The sequence below is a fragment of the Bos indicus genome, chromosome 10, assembly GCF_029378745.1.
Source record: "Bos indicus isolate NIAB-ARS_2022 breed Sahiwal x Tharparkar chromosome 10, NIAB-ARS_B.indTharparkar_mat_pri_1.0, whole genome shotgun sequence".
Taxonomy (NCBI): Eukaryota; Metazoa; Chordata; class Mammalia; order Artiodactyla; family Bovidae; genus Bos; species Bos indicus.
Genome location: NC_091769.1, coordinates 86530400 through 86554250, shown reverse-complemented (window position 1 = coordinate 86554250; position 23851 = coordinate 86530400). Strand labels below are relative to the sequence as shown.

The 23851-nt window shown below is 45.3% G+C and overlaps 1 protein-coding gene across 1 annotated transcript; it reads right to left on the bottom strand.

The window, feature by feature from the left end:
- Positions 1–1665: 1665 nt before the first annotated feature.
- On the bottom strand, positions 1666–23579 carry BATF (basic leucine zipper ATF-like transcription factor). The gene is made up of 3 exons (XM_019969268.2): positions 23321–23579; positions 20904–21008; positions 1666–2225 (listed from the first exon to the last, which is right to left on the bottom strand). Exons 1-3 carry the CDS (start codon positions 23381–23383, stop codon positions 2016–2018), a joined length of 378 nt encoding a protein of 125 aa, XP_019824827.1. The 5' UTR covers positions 23384–23579; the 3' UTR covers positions 1666–2015.
- Positions 23580–23851: the final 272 nt, after the last annotated feature.

Genomic DNA, 23851 nt, shown 5'->3' with positions numbered 1-23851 from the left:
AAGTTCTGCTGGGACACCAAAGGTTAGAATGCAGGATTCTGCAAGCAATGCCAATCCTTGGGAGAGGTCTTCCGGCCTGTCTCCAACAAGCTCCAAGCCCCCTTCCCGCATGCCGGGCCTCCATGGGGAATCGACTTCAGGGATGAGAGCTGAATGGTGGCAATGTGCTTTCAGAGGCCCTTGGGCTGCACATCTCCCATAGTTAGGCCACAGGGAGGTCAAGTGGCCACGTGCTAGGACGCAGCACTTCCAGGCCTCTGCAGAGTTTAGTAGTCACACTAGTACAACACTAGCATAATCCCAGCGGGTAGGAAAGACGGGCAGGGAAGGTCCCTGAAACCTTGCCTCAAGTCAACCAGAGCTGTCAGCGGACAGGCCCACGAGATGCTGGCACAGGGGAGCAAGCTTATTCCTCCCTTCCCCCCATGCTCGCTGCATCCCAAGACAGCTACCAGCAGGGAGGCCACAGGCAGCGGCTCTGAAGGACCACGGGGTGGGCTGCGGAGGCTGCTAAGGGGCTGCATCTGACACCTTCCATGCCAGTCCCTGTCATTTTGGGCCCCAGCTGGCTCATCAGGGGCCATGTGTGTGTGTCTGGGTTGGGGGCGGGGTGTGGTGGTAGAGACAGGTCCTGCCATGGCTCTTGGGCAGTGGTATGGGTAAGGCCAGAGGGCACTTGGCCTGGGGATTTCTGAGGAGCAAGTGGACATCCGAGCAGGAAAACCAGAGCACACTGGTTTCAGCTCTGCCAAAATTTGTGAGTTCATAGCCCTGAAGATAATCCTATGTTATCTGAGCCACATAACAGGACTGATGCTGAAGCTGAAGCTCCAATACTTTGGCCAACTGATACAAACAACCGACTCATTGGAAAAGACCCCAATGCTGGGAAAGATTGAAGGCAGGAGGAGAAGGGGATGACAGAGGATGAGATGGTTGGATGGCACCACCGACTTGATGGACATGAGTTTGAGTGAGTTCTGGGAGTTGGTGATGGACAAGGAGGCCTGGCGTGCTGCAGTCCATGGGGCCGCAAAGAGTTAGACACGACTGAGTGACAACTAATCTGAGCCGCTGCTGCCCTCAAACTGTGGAGCCTTGAGGAGACAGCAAAGCTGTGTGTGCGCTATCCCAGCTTCCCAGGGGAGGTGGAGTCCTCAGCAGGACACTGGTGCCTGTGTCTCTGAACCACGGGTTGCCCCGCAGAGAGGAAAGCCTTGCCTTCCTGTGAGGTGCTCCTTGAGTTACTAGTGCTCCTGGCGTGGGGCCAGGCATGCAGCAGTCCCCAGGGCTGGCCGTATGGACGGGGCTGACTCTGCGCAGTCCTGTGAGAGGTGAGTACCAGCCTGAATGACCATCCCACTCCACCGCACCAGCCGTTCTCTCCTGCAGAAAATGACCCTAGAACCGTTTAGAACTGACAATCTAGAAAGCATCATACAATGAGGCATGGAAAGTGGGAGATCACATAGAGGCGATTTGGGGAGGGAAATGATGGAGATGCCTAGAGGGGAAATTGAAGATGCTTTGAGAAAACCCAGCTTCCCAAGTAGATGAACAAGCCGTGGGAAAGAGCCGAATGAGCAGAGTCTCCAGACCTTTAAGGGCTCCTGAGTCCAAGAACCAAAAAAATGACAGAACTTTAGGTTTCAAGCCCTTGCCAGATTGGTTTCTTTTAAGACATTTATTTAGAAAAATAACCCTGCCCTACCCTGCTCCCTCTGGATCACGAGACTTGGGCGTCATGCTTGACCCATCACTGGGTCGGGCCTCCCAGCCAGTTGAAGGTCCAGGCCCCTGGCGGCGTGTGGCCATGCTGCAGGCGCTGCACACACATCCAGCTGCCGCGCGTTCCCGTCCCCGGGCTCTTGATCCTGGGGTCCGGCCTCGGCCTCTGGCTTTCTGGGCGGCGAGAGGGCGCTGACGGAGGACAGCTGTCTGTGTGCTCCTCCCGAAACCCCGGGAGCAGCTGAAGACGCAGGCTCTGCTCTCTGCTCGCCCTCCCTTGGGGGAGCTCAGGGCTGGAAGCGCGGGGAGCTGACGTGAGGCTGGTGGAAGGCGTGGGTGCTGTACACCACCTCGGGGGGCGAGGGCGCGCCGGGGGCCAGCACAGAGCACAGGGGCTCGTGGCTGCTCAGCACCGAAGTGAAGTACTTCATCTCTTCCGTGAGCTGCTTGATCTCCTTCCGCAGCGCCGCGTTCTGCTTCTCCAAGTCTTCACTCTCCTGTGAGCAGAAAGGATGGACATTGCAGGTTACTCTCAGGGCGCAGGGGAAGATTGGGGGGCGTGGAGGAGGCAATGGGAGTTCCGCATTAGATTTCCACTAGTACGGCCAGGCAGGGCATCGGTGACTTTTTCTGCACATGCAAGTGTGTGCACGCGTGCGTGTGTATTTGCACGTGTCATGTGTGTGGATGGGTGCGGTGCTGTGTGCTGTGCTTAGTCCTGTGCTGTGCTCAGTCGCACCCGACTCTTGGCGACCCATGGACTGCAGCCCCTCAGGCTCCTCTGTCCATGGAGATTCTCCAGGAGAGAATACTGGAGTGGGTTACCATGCCCTGCTCCAGGGGATCTTCCCAACCCAGGGATCGAACCCAGGTCTCCAGTGTTGCAGGCAGATTCTTTACCATCTGAGCCACCAGGGAAGCCCATGCATCTGCATAAATACATGTATATTTGTACATGTATATGCATAGCTGTTTAGATCAAACCATATGAAATTGCTGATATTTATTTTGACCTCGGAAAATGGCTGTTGCATTTGGTCCCAACTAACAGAGATGTGTGTGTGTGTGTGTTTGTGTGTGTGTGTGTGTGTGAAGGCATGTGTGAATTGCATTAGTGTGCTCCTTTGCGTGCAGGTACATGCATAGGTCTCCATAAGTGTATATGAGAGTTGAGAGTGGCAAGTGCATGTCCAGGCCAGTGCATGACCAGCTAGAGCTGGAAAAAATGGAAAACAGTTTGTGAGACTGACTTATACCAATTTCACTCTTTTCTGCTCTGTTACACTGGTGTGTTTGCCTAAGGTTCCCAGCATTTGCATTTAGTCTTATGAATGGAGTCCTTGGTTAACTGTCTACTTCACCCAGATTCTAGAACGTTTGGGGTCTTCTAAATGATAAATGGTCAATCTCCAGCAGAGTTCTCTCTCCGGCAGCTTGTCCTGTGGAACTCTGGGTGTGACCCAGCACCTGTGCTTTGTTTCCAGAAACATCTTTACCCCTTGCTTCAGGGAACCATCAGATACATGCTAATCAGAAAACCTCAGGACACCCTGGTGGTCCAGTGGTTAAGAATCCGCCCTCCAATACAGGGAATGTGAATTCAGTCCCTGGTTGGAAAACTAAGATGCTGCAGAACCCCTAAGTCTGCATGCCGCAACTAGAGAAGCCTGTGCGCTGCAACTAGAGAGAAGCCCACATATGCCAAAACAAAGACTCAGCGCAGCCACAGAAATTTTAAAAAGAAAGACTCAGGGTAAAGAGCTCTGACTACCGATCACATCATTAATTAATCAACAATTACACCCTGGTAATTAGCATTTACTGGAAAACAATCCCACCTTCAGAAAACCAGGGGAATTGCATTTCCAATGTGATTTTAATGTTCACATTCTTTGACTCAGATAGATCGTCTTTGCTAATCATTGGTACCCACAGAGGAAGAAAAAATGGCACTGGAGATGCAAATAAATTACATTTCTGTTCAAAAAGTGACCTAATATTTGGATTCTAGGTCTTATTTTTCTTGTTCTGTTTCACTTAGCTTGTTTTCCAAGCTTGCCATGACATTAGAACTAATCTGAGGGCCTGATAAAAATATAGTGCCAGGCACTTCCTGAAATCTAGAGGTTTGAACTCAGTGAGTTTGGGATTTGGGGTTTGAATTCTGGGAATCTGAATTTTTAACAAATGCCCCAGATTATTCTAATCACCAAACAAGTTTGAAAACAATAGCTAGTAATGTTAAATGTGATAATAAATGTGTTCTAACTATCCAAGCACTTATTAAGTGCCTGGCATGGAGTATGAACTCAAGTGCTTATTGATTGGCCGCCTGATGACATCGACCGATGGATCAGAAGTTGACTCAGAATTACAGTAGGCAGTGAGCAGATGTGTGATAACTTGACATTTAAAATTTGCTTTAGAAAACCAGCTTCAGGTTAATGAGAGAGTTAGTTACTCTGCCGACTGCCCTAAGCCCTGCAAATGGGAGTTCTTTTGAAGTGGTAAGGAGAACGTGGCCTTATCCATCAAGGCAGCTTCCGGCGGTTTGTACAGGACAGACGCTAGCGTGCTCAACCTCAGCCTGGCATTTCCTGTGTGTGGCCCGGGGCTAGAAAATGTGTCCAGGTTGATACAAAGGAAAACCCCATCTCTAAAACAGGGTGGGGAGATGGGATACCAAGAGCCACGATGGTAGAGACAGGGGCACTGGCTGCTGCTTCTGCAAGGTGTGACCGGCTCATTCATCTCACCATTTGGTTATTTCCGGGCACATCCCAGAGAGAGGGCATCCCCTCTCTTTACCAAAAGGTAAGATAAAGCAACACATGAGACTGGGGGGCGTTGGCAAGACGGGAACTGGGGGCCGGGAGTCCTGGCCCCTTCCTCTAGCCCTTTTCCTCGCCCCCTCTGAGAGTTTCCACTGGTGACAACATTTACTGTAAGTTCTGTGCTCCGAAGAGCCTGGGCAAACCCCGAGGCAGAAGGGAGGGGCGGGGTAGGCGGGCCGCAGGGACCAACCGCTCTGACCTGCTCTCCGCCCAGAGGCCAGCCGGCTTTCGGGAAGTGACAGCGGGCTCTTCCTCCCTAAGCCAGCCCTGCTGAGCTCCAGCTTTGTCCTTTCCTTCTCCCTGCCCCCTGGGAGATCCCAGAGCTCTAGGGGAGTGTTCAAAACCACCATGGCCTCTAACTAGAAAACAACCAGCTGCGACAAGAAACTCGTCTTTACCTTGGGAAGCAAGACTGTTTCCTGCCAGGGCCCCAGAGAAACCTGCACTGCCAGCCCAGGGGCCCTGCAGCCAGCCAGACACTTCGCAGAGGAAGAGCCTGGCTTCCCTCGCAGAAGCAAGCGGCTGATCTAGGGCTCTCATCCCCACCTACCCCTGCCCGGCCTAGGTCCACTCTGACCCTCCCTGGGTCCCAGCATGCCCTGCAAAGGGTTCACACAGGGACACTGGCTGAGGGACACCTGGGAGCAGCTCTCCACCCAGAAGTACCATGATCACAGCCCCCCTAACTTCCCCCTGAATTCCCAACAGGGCCTGGAAACCAAGAACTCAGCAAGGGAAAAAGGAAAGTAACATTTAGAAAGTAAATTTTAGTTTCTAATGTATGTGTCTTCTCCTAATGTGGGGGGGCAGGGCTGCCCTTGGGCTTCCACATAACCTGCTTTTTACTTTTGGGAATACATTTAGATCCTTTAGGCTCCTTGCAATAACCCTTTGAGGTAGCTATGTAAGGCCAGCCCTTATCATTGTCTCCATTTTACAGATGAGGCCAACTGAGACTCTGGGAGAAACCTATTGCACAAACCCCCTACTCCCATCCCTAAAGGAGTACAGGCTGGTGGCAGCAGCTGCTGAAACAAAGAGCTATAGATTCACCTAGAGACACTTATTTTCTAACTATCCCTTCCCCCACCCCACCCCTGACCCCCGACACCCATAAATTGGTTCTCTAAGTCTGTGAATCCGTTTATGTTTTGTAAATAAATTCATTCGTATAATCGACATGTACACACTGCTATATTTAAAATGGATAACCAACAAGGCCCTACCATATAGCACAAGGAACTCTGCTCAGTGTTATGAGGCAGCCTGGATGGGAGGGGAGTTTGGGGGAGAATGGATACAAGTATATATACAAGTATATGTATGGCTGAGTCCCTTTGCGTCCACCTGAAACTATCAACTAAACATTATTTATCAGCTCTAGTCCAATACAAAATAAAAAGTAAAAAAATAAAAATAAAAAGACATATTTTTCTTGGAGGTCCAGAAAGTTTGAGTGGGTGACTGATCCAAAGGCCCAGAACCAGGCAGATACAGAGCAGGGCTGGGCTCTCGGCTTCTCCATCTTCAGTCCTGTGCTCCTTTTAGCCCACCCACTGCTTCTCCTGAGAGACTTGACGACTCAGGATCTCTGGAGTCACTAAGATCACTAGCCTTCTAAGAGAAAACTGGGTCTTGGTTTGGTGATCCTTCAAGACAACACAAGAACCCTGAGTCGGTCATACTCTTCCAAACACAGAGCTGATCATCACCTCCTGCCCTGAGCTGGGATGGAGTCTAATGTGCAGCTACTCTATGAGAGGGTTGACTTGGGGCCAGACCATCCCCAGACCACAGCGTGGTCTGGAATACATGGCAACGGGGGTCGGGGGGTGGGGGGCTCCATCAGGTAACAGTGGACAGGGGTCTTGGTCCTGGCTCTGGCTGGGTGACTCTCGGTGACATCCTTTTCCTCTCTGAGCCGCAGTTGCCTCACTTTAAACTAGGAAGACTGGACCAACACAGTGATTCTCAATCTTGGTCACACACTAGGATCAGTGGGATCCCTGGAAAGTTTTACTGATGCCTGATTCTGATTTAATCAGGCTGGGGTGCACCTGGGCATTGAGTTGTTAAGGGCTCCCCAGGGGAGTCTAATGTGCAGTGAATGTTGAAAACCACAGGATTAGAAGCCCAAACCCTCTCTAACTTTCAAATATTTCAGATTTTAAATTGACTACCTGTGTATTAGCCAACTAGAGCCTCTAACTGTTTGGAAAGAGTAGTTGTGTGTTGGAACCAGAGGTATGTAGGCTCAATGTATATGAGATAGGTAGTAGAAACCAAAAATTTAAAAGACTAATCCAGTTTGAATTAATAATGACTAACATTTTTTGGGCGATACCATGTGCCAAGTACATTACAGTTACCATTACATTTAATCTTTGCAACAACCCTATGTGGTAGATACTGTTACTAGCCACATTGCACAGAAGAGGGAAATCTAAGGTAGAGAGAAGTTTAGTAACTTGTTCAAGGTCACACAGCTTGTCAGCTGTAGCACCAGTACTTGAACTGAGACTGTCTGCCTTCTGAGCCTGTGCCCACCATCCCCTGTTGCCTTTGAAGTCTGTTTAAATCTTATGATATCTGGTAATTATCTCCTGTGAGGCCTCAGCCTGGTTGACTTTCCTATTTCATCTTCCCTCTCTTCCCGCCTCATGCAAATTGAGATGCTAATGTTCACAATTCACCCTCACCTGTGAGGTTACTTGGTGCCGCCCTTACCATGAACCACAAGCAGTTTGGGGGTGGCTAAGGAGGAGGCTTCTTGGGGGTGTGGGAACATTCTGGGAAATTCCCTAGTGGAGGGGCCAAGCAGGGGGTCACTGTAGAGTGCATCAATGATGGGGAATCCCCAGGCAGGTCCCTTCCCCACAGGGAAGCCAGTTGGGACTGAGGCTAAGGACTAACTCTAACCCAAGGCTCTAGCGGGGACTCTCCAGGCCTCCTTTGCAGGGCTTGGAGCGTCTTCCTGCCAGGTCTGGTTTAGTGCCTTGACCTTCTCCTTGAGTTTTCTAATCACACTTTCCAGAAGGGTGAAAATAGTCCCTGTGTTTTTCTCCTCAACAGAACCTACAGTTATTGGTAGGGTGACCTTTCAGCTCCCACCCACACTTCAATACGAGAGTGGTGTGTGAAGCTCACACCCAGCTCTTGGTTCAATCCCCAGCAGTCTGCAACCCCCCCACCCTCCCAGGCAGAACTAGGCTGGAGCCCACCATTCCTGGAGAAGTCCATGAACGGAGAGATAGGGCACGTCCCAAGCCATAGTGGGATCTGTGCTATGTCTCCCACCAATCCTGGGAAAATAGCCCCACTCCTGTTCCTCACCTGAGGAGGAGAGAAGAATCACTAAACCACAGGTCTTTGCACTGAATTCTGGAGAAATCTATACTTTTGAGCCTTAAAGCTGAAGCTCCAGGACTGTGAGCACCTGGTCATCCAGTGATACTTAACCACATCAGCCACGCCCCTCAGGGCCCTGCCCTCTCTTCTGTTCCTTGGCTTTCAGGACCATGACTTCATTGATCTCATATATGAGAAACACTATAAGATGGCTCACTCAACGTCTATCCAAACTCCTTATCCCTGCTTTCCTCTAGAGAGGCTAGGAAAAGAATTCCTCAATTACCCAGCTTCCCCTGCAGCTAGATAGGACCATGTGACAGATTCTGACCAATGAGACATAAGCAGAAATACAGGGAGGGAGAGGATGAAGCTTCGCTTCCCCGGGGATAAAAGGGAAAGCCTCACCAGAAAAACGCTAACCTCTCTGGACACAGATTGATGCCTGGAGATTCAGGAGCCATCTTGCAGCCTTGAGGATGAGACCCCCCCATCCTGAGAATGACTGCCCAAGAGAGAGAAGGAGGTTGGTTCTTTGATGACATTCTTGTACTATCCCTGGTCTGTCTACTTCTGAACTTCTTATTTGAGAAAAATCTAAAATACAAATGACTTGTTGATGCCTCTGCTGGATAGTTTTTCTATAACTCCTGACTGATACCTCAAGTTAGAAAGGATATCGTCCAGTTTTGAAAAACAAACTAATAATTTCCATCAACATCAAGGTCTGAACTGTTTTCTTTGGTTTTGTTTTAAGCTCCAGGTCTCTGGGACAGAGTGTCTGGGTATCTACTCACAAATTGCCCCAGATTCACTCCACACATTCTACCACATGCATCAGACAGGCTTCTAAATGTCACCACTCCCTGATTCTCAGCCCTGGCTGCACACTGCAGTTTCCTGGAGAGCTTTTTTTTTTTTTTTTTAAATCTTGATTCCTGGATTTTACCACTGAGAGGTTCTAATTTAGTTGTTCCAGACTGGGTTCAGGCATCAAGATTAAAGAAGTACTTGCCAGGTGAGCTTAATGAACAACCAGCTTGAGACGTATGTTCATAGTAGATTCTTCTTGAAAATAATAAAACAATATAAATATATACAGTTTGATGTTAAATTTATGATATCATATTTATATATTTACTTATATTTTGTTTTATTAAATGTATTTATTGTGTAACATAGTATAAATAATATAAAGAACTTTAAAGAAGGAAGAGGATATTTCTAAGTCAAAATTTTTTCTAAAAGTAAATGGCTATTTAAGGCGAAGAGTCTTATAGTTGGTGAAAATTTCAAGTGGCCCAGAATAGTTCACTCTTATAGAAAGGCAAGAGGTAGAGGACTTATTGGAATCTCACTAATGATAACTTCATCAAATTATTTGTCCTATGGATTGTTAAGCTCGGTGAGGACAGGAGCCATCCTTGTCTTCACTGTTTCATCCTCAGTGAAGGACAAAACACGGTCTGGAGTGAAAGACAGTGTTTTGTCCTGGGACTGTGCCTGGCACACAGTGAAGTGATCAGTAAAATCATGTTTCTTGATTGCCAACTTGGAGTCTGTAAGAATTTACCAAAATCTGAAACCTGCATTTGAAGAGTCTGCTAAATTTGTGATATCCATGAAATTTCCCAGGGAGTGTTTAACCAAGCATTTAAGTACTTTTATTGCTTCTGCATTTAACTCTAGAAGAGTTACAAATGAGTGTTTGGTGGTGGTTTAACCGGTAAGTTATTTCTGACTCCTGTGACCCCATGGACTGTAGCCCGCCAGGCTCCTCTGTCCATTGGATTTCCCAGGCAAGAATGCTGGAGTGGATTGCTGTTTCCTTCTCCAGGGAATCTTCCCAACCCAGGGATCGAACTCTGGTATCCTGCATTGCAGGTGGATTCTTTATCAACTGAGCCATCAGGGAAGCAGATTCTTTTTTTTTTTTAAGGCCTGCTTAGCAACATTGTTGTTCCCCAGACTGAAGCTGTGGAGTGGAGGCAGCTGAATTACAGCACTGTCAGAACCCTGCGTGCAATTTCCCTGGCCTCAACTTGACCTGTCCCAACTAAACGAAGCAAAGGAGACCTGACCAACTGTAGTGAAAAAGCCAGCCAAGGAAACAGCGTTCTTAAAGTTTGTATAACCAACTGGAAAGAAGGGCATACGTTTTCATATATGATCTACTTCTGATATCTTCATGTGATTGATTTATAGGAAAATACTGGCCTCTCTGCATTAAACAAATAAAATCTTCTCTCCAATGCAAAACTGACAAATGCGCTATTGCTTTCTTTTAACATTTGCTCTCACATTATTTCTCAAACAGCCCAGTGAGATGTAATTGCTTTACATTTTGTGGATTAGAATTTAGGTTCAGATATATCTGCCCTCTCCCTGTCCCTACTGGATTTGAAATCATTTTACTGAGGACCCCACCCCCACCCCATCTGGTTCCTGCTTCCTGGGGCACAATGGCCTTTTTTCCTGAGTTCCTCTTCTTGAGCTCACAGTCCTGGGCCCCACAAGGCATCTTTCTGACCCTTGACAGGCCCCACAGAGTTTGGCCTGAAGGCTCTGCAGATAGCACTCTCTCCTGAGATCTTCCCAGGCTCCTTCCCATGACTCATATTTGATTTCAGATGTCAGGCCCTCAGAAGGACCTTCCTTGACACCATTCCCAGCCCTGTCCTTAAGTCACTGTTAACACTGCACCATTTGCTTTCCTTTGAAGCCCTCCTCACTTTGTGTGATTAGTGAGATAGTAAATAACAATTGGTCAGTTGATTTTCCAGTGTGACTTCTGATTGAATGTAAGGTCCCTGAAATCAGGGACTTGGTCTTGTCCCTGCTGAACTCTCATCACCTAGGGAAAAAAAAAAAAAAAAATGCCCATAGGAGGCATTTCATATATACTTATACAGCAGAAAGAATCATTTCTGTCAACATGAGCTCCAGTACTAGGAATATGGCCTTTGTTTTTGTCATTTTCTGGACTACTGCACCCTCTTAGCAACAGGCATATTTTTTGTGTCAGCTGAGTAACTGGAAAATATTTTAGTAACAGGGTCATCTCATGCAGGAAATTGCCTTCTAGCACCAGGAATCTAGCCCCCTCTAGTTGGCTCTGAACTTAATCTTTACTCGTGAATTTCCTAAGCGCCTTAGGTCTCCTCCTTGGTTCCCCTCAATCTAGTGTGACCAGATGTTTACTGGGACACTCCCAGTTCATAGTATTGTCCTCGTGTAATTTTTCACTAGTGGCTCTTTTCACTCTCAAAAATGTCCCTGTTTGGAAGATAAATTATGAGATCTTCTGCCAAAGGCTTTCTCCTAAATTCTAACTCAGGGATACCCTCACTGTTCTCATCCTCTGTCCACAAATAGACCACTCAGGGTCTATTTGATCATTTTCTTATGTTTTTTAATAAAAAAACATACAATATAAATATATTAAAGATATATTTTTAAAAAGTATACCCACCCATGATTCTAGTCCTCTAAACACAACCCTTTTCATTTGTACATGGTGCCATCTTGTCCTTTGTAACAAATAATAGCAGCCAAAATGTCCAGCATTTTTGTAAGTGTGACAAAATTATTATGACAGAAAAGAAAAGACAAATTTGTATATATACTTAGAGTATACTTACAAAATCACCATAATTATTATTTTAATGGCTACATCAACAAACAGATGGTCCACAGTTTACCTTATGTGGTTTTCTATTGCTGGAGATTTTGGTTGCTGTTGTAAATAATGGTGTAGTGAACATCTTGCAGTCCTTGGTTAGTATTTTTATAAAAGGTTGTGTAAGATATACAGTGTCATCGGCCTTGAATGTATATATTAATTATTACAACGACATTGTCGGGATTTAGGTGTTGTAATTTTAGGTGATTTTTTTTTTTTTTTTTTGGCCTTTCTGCGTGGCACTGGGGACCTTAGTTCCCCAATCAGGGATCAAACCCATGCCCCCTGCAGTGAAAGTTCAGAGTCCTAACCACTGGACTACCGAGAAAGTCCCAAGTGTTGGAATTTTAAATAATTTATTTTGCTAACAAACTTTTGGAAAGTTTCTTAATTTCATTATAATGTTACAAGTTATTGATTACTAAGAAGAAATACATTTCTATATATATATTCCCTAGTATAGCATTCTCAACCAAGGAAAATTTTGACCCCCCAGGGAACATTTGGGAAGATTTAGAAATATTTCTGATTTTCATAACCAGAGGGATGAGGTGGTGCTACTGGTATCTAGTGGGTAGGTTTTAGATTTTACAGTGCTGGAGACCAACCCCCTCCCACACACACAACAAAGAATTGTCCAACTCAAAACGTCAATATTGCCGAGGCTGGGAAACCCATGGTGTGTATTGTTTTCACAATCAGAATAGAAAATTGGGCTATGTTCATTTCAGTAGGAAAAAGCATTACGTAAGCTTTCTGTTCATAGCCTTTGCCCACTTACCTACTGGCATCTTGAGGTTTTTCTTAAAAAGGCTGTTCTTTCTATACTGTAAGTATTAAATCTGAATTTATTTAATTTGACAGAAATATTCCCCTAGTATGTCATTGTCCTTTTGATTTCGGATTACACCCTTAAGATCTTTTTTAAAATAAATGAACTTTGACTTCCCTTGTGGTCGAGTGGCTAAGACTCTGAGCTCCCAATGCAGGAGACCCGTGTCCAGTCCCCTGGTCAGGGAACTAGATCCCTCAGACCCAGCACAGCCAAATACATAAATAAAATAATGGAACTTTTCAATTTAGCCCCTTTTAACCTGGGACTCTCTGCCTTTCTGGTCTCTTACTATGTGGTTGGGCTCTGTTGCTGAACAGCGTCTGGACTGTTCACATGTCCTGGTTAATGGCCTACTTCTTAACTCACCCTTTGCAAAAGGACGTGTGAGAGCAACACCATCTGCAGAGCAAAGTCCTGCTCAGCAAAGTGGCACAAAAACAAAAGCAAGTGGTGGGAAGGCAAGAGGTTTCGTTTCTTGGGTGTCCTTGAGGAAGACAGCAGCGTCCTCAACAGTAAGACACACAGCAGGGTGACCTGGAGCAACTCTGAGTTCCTTCTTAATTCTGCGATTCCATCAAGAAGGGGGCATGACCACAGTTGTGGTTAGTCCCTCTACGAACTCCCGTATGGACCCATGGCAGGGTCCCCTACAGGTACTCCGCATTCTGAAGGGGACTTTGTCTTGTGGAACCAATCTATGGAATCCCTCTAGGACTCGGGGGGCCTGACTGAGTCCTACAGAGGAAATGGAGAAAACCCCAGAGCAGCTTGGGGTTTGGGGAGACTCCCTCATCCTTTCCAAGAGAAAGTAGTTTGGTAGCCACTGAAAACAGCTTCATGAAGACTTCAGCTGAGTGGGTGCCAGCAATTTCTGACGGGGACATGTAATCGCTTTCAGACAGAAATTCCTTATACTGCCGAATACGCCTGCTGACCATAACCACACTGACCGCTTATTAGTAGGACAAGAAGTTAGCGGGGTGTGAGTTCCTCTGTGTGTTTTTCCTTCCCAAATGAGAATCGTCAAATTTTTATTACAGATTTTTAAAACAGTACACATTTATTATAATAAAAAGAACTACAGAAAAGTACCAGGAGTAAGGTGACTTATTCAAATCTCAACCACATAGAAGAATCCACGGTTAGCATTTTGAAGACTGTTCTTCCAGACATCTCTTTATGCATGCAAACATGCCCCCAAACCACAGCTTTTACATCAAGAGGATTATACTCTGCATATTCTTTGTCACTTGCTTTGTCACTCAATGCCATGTCATTAACATCTTTCTGTGTTGATAAATACAGATTCACTTAGTCACTTTTAGTGCTAGCATAGAATTCTAGTGTATGAATGGTCATAATATACTTATCTCCATAGCTGGGCATATGTCCAATTTTAGAGTATTGATAAAGTGTATGCTGCTGCTGCTGCTAAGTCTCTCCAGTCGTGTCTGACTCTGTGCGACCCCAGAGACGGCAGCCCACCAGGCTCCCCCGTCCCTGGGATTCTCCAGGCAAGAACACTGGAGTGGGTGATAAAGTGTATACTGTTCACAAATAATGATGAACTGGCCATCTTTGTGCATCATTGTTTCTTCAAACTCCTGTAGGTGGAATTGCTCCACCAAAGAGCAGGATGTTAACATTTATTGCTACACCGCTTTCTTTAAAAATGGTCTCAATGGCTTTGATCTAGTGCTTACTTTCTCAGCTAGGCCTAATGGTGGAGGAGAAAAAGTGTCAACTTTGGAGGATGCTGCTTAAAGAACAAAAGAATAAAATTCAGGAAGGGGTTCAAGGAGGATCAGTCTTCACAAGAGTCCAAAGGAAGAGGCTGTGTTGCCTAGTGGTTAGGAAGATGGGTTCTGAAGTCAGACAGACCTAGTTACAAAATGTACGACCTTGGACAAGTTACTTAACCTAATATAGGAATGACAAAATAAGGTTTTTGTGCAGATTAAACGAGACAACTGCAGGTAGAGCACATAATGCACAGTGCCTGGTATATAGTTGTGTGTTCAATTAATATGTTTTTAATAAAAAGAAGTTCAGAGCAGTAAAGGCATAAGAGAAATGTCCTTTCCATGGATAGTTCACTGATTTTACACTGAACTTCTTTAGGCTGGAACCAGCAAGAACATTCTTTCTGTGGTTTTCATTTTGCTTTATTTTTTTTTTAACCTATGACTTCTCTATACCAATAAAACTTATGGTATAATCTCCTAGAGGGAGGAAAAAAAAACTGATAGAATGAAAAAGAACCATAAACAGCCTTCTTGCATGGCCCTTACCAGAAGACCAAGAACAACACTCTCCTCCTAAGGAGGCCTGGGAAGTGAGCATCTTTGCTGAGCTTTGCTTCTTCCATTACTTAATTTTCCTCCAATTATAAAAACTTTATTTCTCACAGCATCAGCTTAATTTCAGACATAATTTACCCTCCTGATATTTGCTATATATGACATTAAAGATCTACCCTGGGCCTGTAAATCTTTCTCTCTTTTTTTTAAACTAGTATGAGATCTTCCACACTAGAGGCTGCCCCAGGCAAACACCTATCCCTCCTCCAATCTAAGTATCTGAAGTTCCAGCTTCCAGATCTGACCCTGTAACTCTGCTTTGCTTCCATTTCCATCCTCAAGGCCAGATCTGACTTGTCAACATCATAGCTCTGGGCTAATACTACTGCCTCTCCATCGCCTCCTCTACTTTGAGCCTTTTCATGAACACAGCTTCTCAACTGATCTCAATTCTCTTTCCCACTGACCTGGGACACAGACTCAAAATCCTTCCTGCTACAAGGCACCAGAGTATCCGACAATTACCAAGATAACCACACAAATGAAACTGATTCGCTGTCCCTTACAGTGGCTTGTTTAGTGCTGGAGACCTTAAGATTACTCATTAGAAATCCCAATTGACTGTTGTCCCGAAGGACTGAGATATTTATGCACAATGTTCAGGGATAAAACATCACAGTGGAAGACTATTCAATGTTTGAGATCAAATTAGAAAAGAAATCATTCTAATGCACATGTAATAATGATCTATATTGGGAATTTAATATCTATATTATATAAATAAAAGCACATAATAAAAACATCCAAACTATATAAAAAAGTAGAAAAACACAAAGTATCTCTCTTCTGCTTTAGACCTTTTGTCCTACTTTCAGAAATATGTATCATTAGCAATTTTGGGGGAAAACCTACTTGAAAAATTTTAAGCTTATATGCATATGCACATATATGTTTTTATTTTCGTTAAAAATATGCATAGAAGAAAACTATACTCCAGACTCATACTTATTCACTTAAGAGTATAGAAGCTTGATAATCTTTTCAGAGTAGCACATTCAGATTTAACTTGTTATTTTAATACCTTCGTGGTATTCCACCGAATAAACCAACTCTAGTCTATTGAATGAGTCTCTTACTGACCATTTAGCTTGTTTCCTGTCTTTGCTATGACAAGCAATGCAGCAAGGATTATATCTACATGTACATAATTGTGTAATCCGTGAATATGTTTGTAAACAGATTCCTAGATGTAAAATCGCCAAGTTACCGTGTGTGCGCACTAGTAACTTTGGACATGGTCAAATTGCTCCCTAATGGAGTTGCACCAACTTATGCTTCCAATACCTGCTTCACCATCATCTTGGCAACATGGTCTTTTAGCAACATTTTCTGTCTTTGTCAGTCTGGCAGAGAATGTAACTGTTGCTTTAACTGTTGTTTTCCTAACTGAGGTCTAGCAGCTTTTCCGTATTTATTTGCCATTTATTTTTCTCTTTCTATAAATTGCCTATTCTTCTTATTATTCATTTTTTCTTTTGTTTGTAGATCATTTTCTTATTCATAAGGGCTCTCGTATATTAAGCAAATATGCCCTTTTTTGGTCATATGTGTTGCAGGTATTTTTCTCAGTCTTCACTTGCTTTTGATTTTGCATATTAGGTACTTTGAACTGTATAGACATTTTCACTTATGTATAAAATACGCTTTTTATTGATAAATGTGTATCAATCTTTCCCTTTATGGCTTCAGGGTTTTTCATTTTACCTGGAAGACTTAATTCCAAGATAAATGTTTTTAATGCTAATTCTTCAAATTTCTTTAATTTTTTCTATATTTAATCTATATGCATTGTAAAAGAAGTGAAGACTCTAGCTTTTTTTTTTTTTTTCCTCAGATGACCAACCAGTTTTCCCAACACAATTTATTGAGTACTTCATTTTTCTCTTGTTTCAAGTGCCATCTTAGACATTTTGCATTTTTACTTGTGTCTTAGGAACTAACACAAATTTGAGTCTATTTGTCTTTGAGTCTATTTGTATTTGGGTCTCAAATTTGAGTTTGTTTGGAGGTCTACTTCTATGTTCTATTCTGTCCAATATTCTATCTTTTCCACATTGTTTTGATTTCTATATTTATAATTCACTTTAATATTTTATTCAGCTAATTGTCTCTAATTACCCTCTTTTTTTAGAATTTTCCTAGAAATTCTCACATGGTTATTTTTCACAAGGTATTTACAATATCTAATTTAATTTCCTCAAATACTCAGAAAATCCTATTTTATTGAGATCACATTAAATTAGATAAATTTCTAAATTAACTTAAGGAAAATTGCTATCTTTATATGAGACATATTTTTTCAATTATTTGAAATTTTAAAAATCCTAGAATAATTTTGAAGCTTAAAAAAATTAAGCTTCAAATTTTTTTGTTAAATTTATTCCTTCTTTCCATTTGCTGTTCTTGGTATTGTAAATAGAATCTTTCTTTCTATTAAATTTTTTAATCTAATTTGCATAAGAAAAGTTATTACTTTTTGTGTTAACTTTGAAAGCTGACTGGGTTCTTGTTATTTTTAATAGTTTTTAGCTGATTATCTTAGATTCACTTATTACTTTTGAAAGTGAATGGCTCAAGATATGACTTTCTCCTTTTTAATCAATACCTATTCTATGCCTAACGGACTCTATACTTGACCACGGGAGAAAATGAACTGAGTGTGCGGAGTGCTGTGTGAGACACCAACCAAATGAGAATTAAAACAGAATGTGGGGGAATTCCTTGGTGGTCCAGCGGTTAGAACTCTGAGCTTCCACTGCAGGGGGCACAGGTTCAATCCCTGGTCAGGGAACTAGAATCCCACACGCCACGAGATGCAGCAAAACAAACAAAAAGACAGAACGCGGATACTGTTGATATTACGCTTATGAAAAGGAGCTCCTCCTGATCTGGCTTATGTGAGTGGTAGTCAAGGCCAGAGATGTTATCACATTGGCATGAGGTTAAACCGCTTGTTGAAAGCATCAGCTTCCCTACTCCGCTATTTTAAAAGCAATCTACACACAGAGTGTTGATGCGAACCACTTATAGGATAGATACTGAAAATGCTAAATAATAGGTATTCCTCTCTCTCACTGGAGAAACAGAATAATTTTTTTGCTATTTTAAGAGAAATAATAGTGACAAAGTTGAAACCAAGAAATCAGTTGTTACCCCAGCATCTAAGAGGCTAGCATACTAATACAAAGGCGGTCCTTATTTAAGACCACAGTACTTTCTAAACCCTGGTCTTTTACATCTTGTTAGGTGAGTCCTATGGCTGTGTCTTCCGGCCAGAGAATGGTTCCAGAGCCTCAACATGTGGAGACAAGCATGGAAAGGAATCGAGGACAAACCACCCACCCAACCCTAAGAATGCTGGTGATAAACAGAAGGCTTTCTACCTGAATCACAAACATGATTAAGAGGATAATGGATGCAGAAGATGGGTGATTATTGTCTGAGAGGAAATGAACATTTCAGATCACAGTCAAGCTCTCTGTTTGACGGTGGCAGATTTGTATGTTGCTGCCAAATTTCAGATCACAGCCAAACCCTCTGCTTGATGGTGGCAGATTTATATGTTGCTACCAAAAGTTTCTGCCCAAAGTCAAGAAACATAAGTCACACTGGTTGCAACACTCAGGCTTGCTGTATAAACTCTGAGGTGTTCTACTCACTGGTCAAAAAGTGAAGGTGAATGCCATGGTGCTCAGAAGAAAGGAGTGGGGAGGAGTCTGTGTCCAGGTATGGCAAAGATGAGAACATTCTAGAGACTGAGGCCAGGGTTTTGAGTGTGGACATGGTGACTACATGACTTGGGTCTCCATGGAGCCCCAAACCCCAGAGCGTATCTTGGTATAGTCTTGACTAGTATAATCAGATGGGCTATATATCTTCTGGCTCAAACTCTTTTCTTGAAAAGAGAGGCAGCAGAGTCAGTGTTGAAAACCTTGCCATAGCAAGGAAGCATGCATATCACCCTCACTGATATGTCCCCAACGAGTTGAAAAAAGACCAGGGGGTTGAGTTCCCAGGGAGACAGTGGCACAGCTCGAGTTAGGGAAGACTCCTCTGCTCCTATCGGGAGGTAGAGGGCTCTCCATCACTAGGCGTGACAGGCATACTTTGGGGATCATGTCTAGAGGGTGTTGTAGAGATTCTTGAGCATCAAAAGTGTGTCTGAACTTTCCAGCCTTTAAGAAATCTTTCAGCCCTGAGATCCTGTGGTTTATATATAAATATAAGTTCAGATGCATAAAACTTTAGCTGTAGTCATCTTATTTCTTATAATGATAACTCTTATTATACTTAAAATTTTTGAATAGTTATGATATGCCTAGGAGGACTGAGCTTGAGCTGTTATATTATATGCACTCCATCTATGAGGTAGTCATTGTCCCATTTTCCTGATAAGGGAACCGCAACTAAGGGAAGTAAAGGACATCTCTGCAGTCTAAGGTGGGTCATACAGACAGTGAATGGCAGAACTGGGACTCACACCATATCCTTATGACGGCGGCACTGCTGAGCAATACATAATTTCCTTTTTAAAAAATATTTCAAACTTATAAAGCCTATAGCAGATTTCCAGTTTCAGAACATTGTCTACTTATACCAAAAGATAGACTTTATCCTTACTAATTTTATTTATTTGTTCATTTGCTTGTTCTAAAGAATACTGAATAAGAATCAGACGCTGATGGAGGCAAAGTGAGCAATCATAGATTTTTCAAGCCTAAAAGAGTAAATTGGAGTGTCATGAGCCCCTAAGCCATGGTGAAATCATGGAGAACATATCAGCAGCAGGGCCACCACCAGCTTAACATTTAGACTACTGATCACAATTACCAAAGAGAACAGGCTTAGTGTTCATTCATTCTTTCTTTCAACAATTATTCATGAGTATAAAACTACGTTAGTATGCATTGGAAGACATGTTGAATACGTTTCAAATAAAACATGAGCAACCAATCAGAGATCTTCACACTACCTGCTCTCTGCTTCCTTACAAAGTTAAAAAGGGTGTCTTTTAACCTAAAACTGCACCTTACTTTTCCTTGATGGGATTAACACAGTTATTCTTTAACTGACCAGTTACCAGGCTAATCTTTCAAGTAAACATAAGCATATTCATTTTTGATGCCAATTCCCCTTTTTATCATTGGAATGAATTCCCAGGATGCTAGGGGTCTGGGAATGGTGTGGGGTCGGCGGAAGCACGGGGAAGGATGAGAAAGGACAGTGTTGCTAGAGGAAGGGCTGACGGGATAGAAGAGAAAGGAGCTAGTGGAATAAGGGTTGATTGAAAAGGAGCAAATTAAAGGGCAGGGTGAAGAGAGGCAAGGTGGTAAGGTGAGGGAGATGAGGAGAAGACTTTTCTGTAAGAAGCACACAGCCACGATTTGTAAACACTGACCAGAATCTTGTGCTGCTGAAAGAAATGCAGTTCTGATCACCCAAGTCCCCTGCTCAAGCCAGGGGTCAGGGCTTCCCTAGAAAGTGCAAGACTGCAGGCAACTCAATCAGGATGGTAACTGTGCCAGATACATGCACTTGCAACTGTTATCATTCACAGGCCATCTTGGGATACCATCAAAACAGAAATTTTGAAATCAAACCTTAATAATGTTCAGAAAAGAAGTTGTGGGGTGCAGCACCCTGTGGACCTCATTGTCCCAAATGCAGGGCCCGGAGTGGCCACCCCGCTGGCCTCCCAGGGGATGGGACTATATACATGTGTTCCTAGCACTGTGAGATGACAGACCCTCCCAAAGCACATAACACCTTCTGAACTGCTCCCAAAAGCAGTCGTGACTTCTGCTGCCTGGGTCCACGCAGAATGGAGCTCTCTGAGGGTGTCCCATCCCTGAGCAGGTGGATCTGCCTTCCACCAGCCTCTGGGCTGCCACACTCAGCCCCTTTCCTCCACATGCCATCCTGGGGCTCGTTTCTGTTTCAGCCTCCTGGCCCATTTCCTGCGACAGAATCACTCCACCTGCATCCCTCACCCCTCCACTGACACCCCACACGTACGTCTCCACAAAGGCAGACTCAAGGCTCCGTCCCGGTGTCCCCAGGTTGGTGGGGAGCAAAGCCTACAGCCCGAGAGGATGAAAAGAGGTCTGAACACTCACCAGGTGGAGGGTGTCGGCTTTCTGTGTCTGCCTCTGCCGGCTCTTCTGGGCGGCGATGCGATTTTTCTCCCTTCTCTGAACCTTTCTCACATCATCAGATGAGTCCTGGGGAGCAGAGATGATGAAAATTAGGGGAGTCTACACCTCTCTTCTGAGCTGAAGCCGCCTCTCATGGTGTTTGGTATCCTGCTGTCCACCCTTCCATTTCTTCATCGTTATTTGCCTGTCCACACCCTGGTGACCAAAACGCTGAACCCAAAAGGGAACTCTTCCCCACACTCTGTGAAACTCTCTTGTGTCTCTGTAGCTTTGGCCAGAAGATACAGGAAGAGAGCAAAAGAGCTTGAGGCCTCAGGAGGGCTGTATTTGGAAAAAGATGGTTAAGGCGATGAAGTATGTTTCATCACCTCTCCTGTTCAGGGCTGCTCCACCCTTACTCTGTTACTTCTGGCCTAGAACCTTCTTGTTTTTGTTTTTGTTTTTGTTTTTGTTTTTTTCCTAAAATGTTGTTGAGCACTCACTATGTGCTTGCTTCTGTGCAAGTGTTTTTCCCTGAGGTGCTCTTGTTGAACCCCCTGATTTGGTGAAGTTGATGTGAGTATTTGCATCTTACATGGGGGAGCGAAGGCTCAAAGAGCTTGCCCAGGAGCTCACAGTACTCTGGCAAGTTGCACCCTCGAGTGCTGAGTCTGATGCCTCTCCAAGCCACTCCCTCACCCACTACCAACTACTTCTTCCCTGGTGTGACCCCTTGGGGCTTCTGTTTCCTACACCCCCACCCCCGCCCCAGTATGAGGTCCCCATCCCAGATCTGCCTCTTTGTCCCCTGCGTTCCCTTCCTTACGCTCAGTGTCCCTGACATCCCCCAGGATGCCCTGAGCACAAGCCCTAGTACAAATTGGAGACCAGGAACAGTTTTAATGATGGAGATGACCTGGCCCTGGCAGGTAGGAGACGGGTGCTTAGAAGGACCCGGGACCTTTGGTGTCATCTGAGTGCCTCCCACAGATGGGCGTGTGCTCTACTTGGGCAGAAAGGTTAGCTCTAGCTTTGCCCAGACGCTACAGGGTAAGTGTAGAAGTTTGACCGAAGCCCTCCTGCACCCCCAGTTCTGTGCCATCTCACATCCCTGCAGGCTAGCGGGACACAGTTCCCAGGACAAGAGTCTGCCCTCCCAAGCATATGTCTCACCAACGGGCCCAGTACTTCCAGGCCATTGCAGTCAGAAGGCAGTGGGTTAGATAGGAAGGAAGTGCTCTTCCTCTCAGGGGTTTGGGGAGCCGGGTTACCATGAAAGCCGTGAGTAATTTCCTTCCTAAGAAGAGCACAGACTTCCAGGCGGTCTGAACAGCTCGATTCGGTCTTGAGCCGAGGACTGGCTTGTCTGTCCTCTAGAGGTCTCCACGAGGGCTCCTTCCTACCTGCCTCTCTTCTGTCAAGTACTGATGACAGAAGCTGTGGTATAAGTTTGTATACTTTTATTCGGGCTGCAGCATTTTCAATGCCCTCTCGGACACCCGTGCGAAGGAAAGAAGGCAGTTTTTAAACCCCGAATTGGAGAAGACATTGTCCTCCACCGTTGTACTGGATGATCAGGGAGAGGGCTTCCTGGGGAGAGGGCTGTCAAGGAATGTGATGAGGAGAAAGCCCCGGGAGATGGGAAGCAGCCAGTATGCTCGTGGTGTTTTGTTTTTTTTTTCTTTTCTTTGAGCAACCCTCAAGTTGAAAATTTTTGAGTTGGAAGTTACAATCTTAGACACCCAGAATCTCCACCCTCACCTCTCTAGTTTCCCCAGAGCTGAGCTACAAGGGAATAATTTCAAGTGCCCAGAACCATCTCCTGATTCATTTCTTTCCTCCTCCAGCCCCCTTCCCCCCTCCTGTGCCAGCAACAGGTTCTGTGCTAGGAGGTAAGATAGATCCTTCCAAGCTGGCCTGGGGTCCTCCTCCTAACTTGCCTCCCCCAACCCCATCCCTTTCCTCTCCTCTTCTGCTGGCTGTCTCCTGGGCAACCATCTAGCTTTCAGGGTGTGCGTGCCCTCAGCCCGCATCAGTGCTCCACCCCACTCACTCTGCTACAGCCTTGGAGAGAGGTAGACTCTCTCTTCTGAGAGACCAGAGTTCTTTGGTGCCCATTCCCCTCGGCTTCCTAGAAAGCTTCCTGGGATGGGACCCCAGGTGAGGTGAAGGCGATGGGTACCATTAGGGGACACGGAGAGCATCCTCTGCCAGGAGGGGCGGAAGGATGAGGGTCTCTGCCTGAGACGCACGGCTTCCCTGCAGCCCTTGAGTCTAACAGGATGCTCCGGCCATCTCCTGGCCCCTCAGCATCCCTGGGCAGAGGCCCAGGAAGCCTGATCCTCTTCCTGCTGCCCCGGAGAATCAGGAGGGAGGAGGAGGGAAAGGCAGGACTCTACCTGTTTGCCGGGGGGTGGAGAGCGGCTGAAGCTGGAGTCGCTGCTGTCGGAGCTGTGAGGCATGGCCGCAGTCTTCCGGGCTCTCCACACAGCCCCAGGCGCCTCGGGGCTCTCCTGTCACCAGCTGGCCTCCCTTCCTGACTGCTCCCCCCAGGCCAGCAGCCCACCCCCCTCCGCAGGGCCCTCCTCTGCCCGCCTTGCCGCTGCCCCTGACCCCTGCGTCCTCCTCGCTCCGGGGTGCAGAGGCTCTGCTCCCCACAGGGACATGTCGCTTGCCCTGGGGCTCGCGCCCTCTCTCTTGTGGTTTCTGGTAACGCGCTGAAAGTCACATGGGCGGAAACTTAAGTTAGAAGTTAAATTGAGAGAAAATACATATCTGGGAAAAGACCCACAGAATTATTTGAAAGAAAGAAAAGACAAAAAAAAAAAAAAAAAGATACACAAAACCCCAGATGCCTTCCGACAGTTTGAAAGGCAGAACAGCTCACTTCAATTGATGAAGATAAAAAGAGAAAAACAGCCCAGGGAGGG